This window comes from Myotis davidii, unplaced genomic scaffold (assembly GCF_000327345.1).
Source record: "Myotis davidii unplaced genomic scaffold, ASM32734v1 scaffold1121, whole genome shotgun sequence".
Lineage (NCBI taxonomy): Eukaryota > Metazoa > Chordata > Mammalia > Chiroptera > Vespertilionidae > Myotis > Myotis davidii.
The window spans coordinates 65699-69506 of NW_006291439.1; the positions used below are offsets into that span (position 1 = coordinate 65699).

The 3808-nt window shown below is 44.4% G+C and overlaps 1 protein-coding gene across 1 annotated transcript; it reads left to right on the top strand.

The window, feature by feature from the left end:
• Positions 1–263: 263 nt before the first annotated feature.
• Positions 264–994, top strand: LOC102772589 (phosphatidylethanolamine-binding protein 1). Its single transcript, XM_015564587.1, has 2 exons — positions 264–334; positions 658–994. Exons 1-2 carry the CDS (start codon positions 264–266, stop codon positions 992–994), a joined length of 408 nt encoding a protein of 135 aa, XP_015420073.1.
• The last annotated feature ends 2814 nt before the right edge of the window (positions 995–3808 follow it).

Below are 3808 nucleotides of genomic sequence, written 5' to 3' on the forward strand. Positions count from 1 at the left end.
CTCTCTTCCTCTCTGTAAAAAATCAATAAAATATATTAAAAAAAAAAAGAAACAGTGTAGCAGATCTACCTAATACATGGTCACAAACCCAAACAGGCAGCCAAAATGGGGAGATAGAAAACCAACCCCCAAATTAAAGAACTAGAGAATTCTCCAGAAGAGCTAAATGAAATGGGGATCATAAATTTATCAGACAGATGAGCCACTTCATTGGTGCTGTTGACCTGCCCCTGGTTCCCCCATGTCTCTCCGCTTGTCCTGCAATGCCAGTGAGCCTGCAGGAAATGGACAAGAGGCTGAAGTACCCGCTGCAGGTCAAATACTACGTGTGGAGGTCGATAAGCTGGGCAAAGTGCTGACACTCACCCAGGTTCAGAACTGGCCCACTGGTATTTCATGGGATGGCCTTGATCCAAGTAAACTCTACACCTTGGTCTTTTTTTAAAAAATATGCTTACTGATTTCAGAAAGGGAGACGAAGAGAGAAACATAGATTAGAGAATCATTCATTGGCTGCCTCCTGCACGCCCCCTACTGGGGATTGAGCCCTCAACCCGGGCGTGTGCCCTTGACTGGAACTGAACCTGGAACCCTTCAGTCGGCAGGCTCTCTATCTACTGAGCCAAACCAGCTCGGTTTACACCTTGGTCTTGACAGACCCAATGCTCCAAGCAGAAAGGACCCCACGTTCAGGGAATGGCACCAAGTCAACAGGAAGGGCAACATCAGCGGTGGCACCGACCTCTCTGATCACATGGGCTCTGGGCCTAAGGGCACAGGCCTTCACCGCTACGTCTGGCTGGTTGACGAGCAGCCCAAGCCACTGAAGTGTGACAAGCCCGTTCTCAGCAACCGATCTGGAGACAACCGTGGCAAATTCAAGGTGGCATCTTTTTGCAAAAAGCACAAGCTCAGGCCCCCAGTGGGCAGCACGTACCAAGCAGAATGGGATGACTATGTGCCCAAGCTCTATGAGCAGCTGGCTGGGAAGTAGGGGAAAGCCAGGAGACAGACATTGCCCCAGGGCCCCAAGCAGTGTTCTCAAATTCAGTGATGCATGTTGATTTCTCCTCTTGCCTGTTCCCACTCTCACAGGCGAGACCTGAGCAAAGCTGGAGGGTAACTTATCCTTCTACCTGTCCTTTATCATTGTATAGGGTCACACATCTGGATTTGTGTTTTGATCAAATTTGAACTCCATTTTGGGGAGGCTATTTTGGTACTATGATGTGGTCATCAGATTGTTAATATAAGAATAAGAACCCAGTATTTAAAGGCGTATCCTCTGAAGAGCAGTAAGGAAACCTGCAGAGTCCCTTTGCTGTTGAGCTACAGGGCTGAGTGAGAGGTTCTCTGAAATCCGTAGTCTGTGGTGTTAAGTTTATCACTCTCCATTGGTGAAACAAAAGCCAGTCTGGAGTTGCCAAATGTGTTAATTCTGCTGTCTGATTATAGTTGAATAAAAATAAAAACATTGTGTGAACAAAAAAAAGAAAGAAATTTATCAGACAGAGTTCGGGATAATGATGGCAAAGATGCTCAACAACATGATAAAAAATATAGTAATTATGAAAACAGAAATAAAGAATGAAATAGCATAAATAAAAAACACATTGGAAGGAATATACAACAGATTAGGGGAAGCCAAGTTTCAGACCAGTGAATTAGAAGACAAGGTAGAAAAAAAAAATCACACAGAGAACCAAAAAGAAAAAAACAATTAAAAAACAGGAGGACAGCTTAAGGGAGCTGTGGGACAACATGAAACATAACAATATTCGAATAGCAGGAGTGCCAGACGAGGCAGAAAGGGAGGAAGGGATGGAGAATATGTTTGAAGAAATAATGGCAAAAAACTTCTCTAACCCGGTGAAGGAAAAAGTCACACAAGTTCAGGAGGCACAGAGAACCCCAAGCAAGAAGAACCCAAACAGGCCCACACCCAGACACATCATAATTAAAATTCCAAAAATTAAAGACAAAGAGAGAATCTTAAAAACAGCAAGAGAAAAGTAAATTTATACCTACAAAGGAGCTCCCATAAGAACTGATTTCTCATCAGAAACTCTACAGGCCAGAAGGGAATGGCATAAAGTACCCAAGGTAATGGAAAGCAAGGATCTGAAACCAAGATTACTACATCCAGCAAGAATCATTCAAAATAGATGATCAGCACTGGATGGTTTGGCTCAGTGGATGCAGCATTGGCCTGCAGACTGAAATGTCCCAGGTTTGATTCGTCAAGGGCACATGCATGTGTTGCAGACTCGATCTCCAGTTAGGGGGCGTGCAGGAGGCAGCCGATCAATGATTCTCTCTCATCATTCATGTTTCTGTCTCTCTCCCTCTCCCTTCCTCTCTGAAATTCAATAAAAATATATTAAGAAAATAAATGAAATTCAATAAAAATATACTAAAAAACTAAATAAATGGTCAAACCTTCTAGTTTCCTTTCCCCTGGGATCAGAACACTGATCTTGGTGGTCATTAAAAAAATAAAATAAAATAAATGGATGGTCAAATAAAGAACTTGCCACACACACACACAAAACAAAAATGGCTAAAGGAATTTATCACAACCTAGTCAGCATTACAAAAAATGCTAATGGGACTACTGTAATGAGAAGGAGAGAGAGAGAGAGACAGACAGAGAGAGAGAGAGAGAGAGAGAGAGAGAGGACCCTAGGCATACATAATTAAAATGGCAACAAATAAGTACCGATGAATAATATCCTTGCCCAGCTGGCATGGCTCACTGGTTGAGCATCAACCTATGAACTAGGAGATCACAGTTCAATTCCCAGTCAGGACAGATGCCCAGGTTGTGGGCTCAATCTCCAGTGTGGGGCATGCAGGAAGCAGACAATCAATGATTCTCTCTCATCATTGATGTTTCTATCTCTCTCTCCTTCTCGCTTCTTTTCTGAAATCAATAATAAAAATATATTTTTTCAAATAATAATAACTTTGCAGAAACCAAGATGGCAGCATAGGTAAACACTGGAAATTGGTGCCTCGCACAACCACTTAAAAATACAACTAAAGACAAAACGGACATCATCCAGAACCACAGGAAGGCTGGCTGAGTGGAAATTCTACAACTAGAATGAAAGAGAAAAGCACACTGAGACTCAGAGGAGGTGCGGAAGTAAAGTGCAGAGGTATGGAGGCGCACGTGGAAAGGGCTGGAAACTGAGGAAACGGTTGTCTTTTTCAATCAGGAGGGAGTCTCAAGTTCCTGACAGCTCTGAACTCCAGTTCCGGGTGAGTCTCTGGGGACCCAGACTCATAGAGGGAGAAACTGGACTGTCTGGCATCGGTCGGAACTTGAGGGCGGCTTTCTCTCGGAGGTGTTTGCAGCGATTACCAGGACACTGAGAAGCCAGGCCTCTTAGGGTAGGACTGAGAAGCAGCTATAGCTGCTTGCTCCACCCTGTTTATCCCCTGAGACCCCACCCCACCCAAGCTGTGCACAGAGGATTTTGCATATGAAAGGCCTGGCCCTTTGCAATCTGAAAATTATTTAACAAACTGCAGCTGGGTCAGAGAAACCTGGAACTTCCAAAAGAAGGCCCAAGGCCCCACAGCAGCTTGCATTGCTTCACATTTGGGTCTCATCTCGGCACCTCCAAATCCCAAACAAAGAAGAATCTGCAGATCTCTCTGTAGCTCCTGCTGGGTAGCCTCAGGAACAGGCTAAATTTGCACCTCCTTAGAGATCCAAGAGCCAGTGTACCCAGTGGTCAGACTGGGACAATCCAGATTACAACTCCTCAGATCCATAAGGCACACACTCAAGGGGCAGACT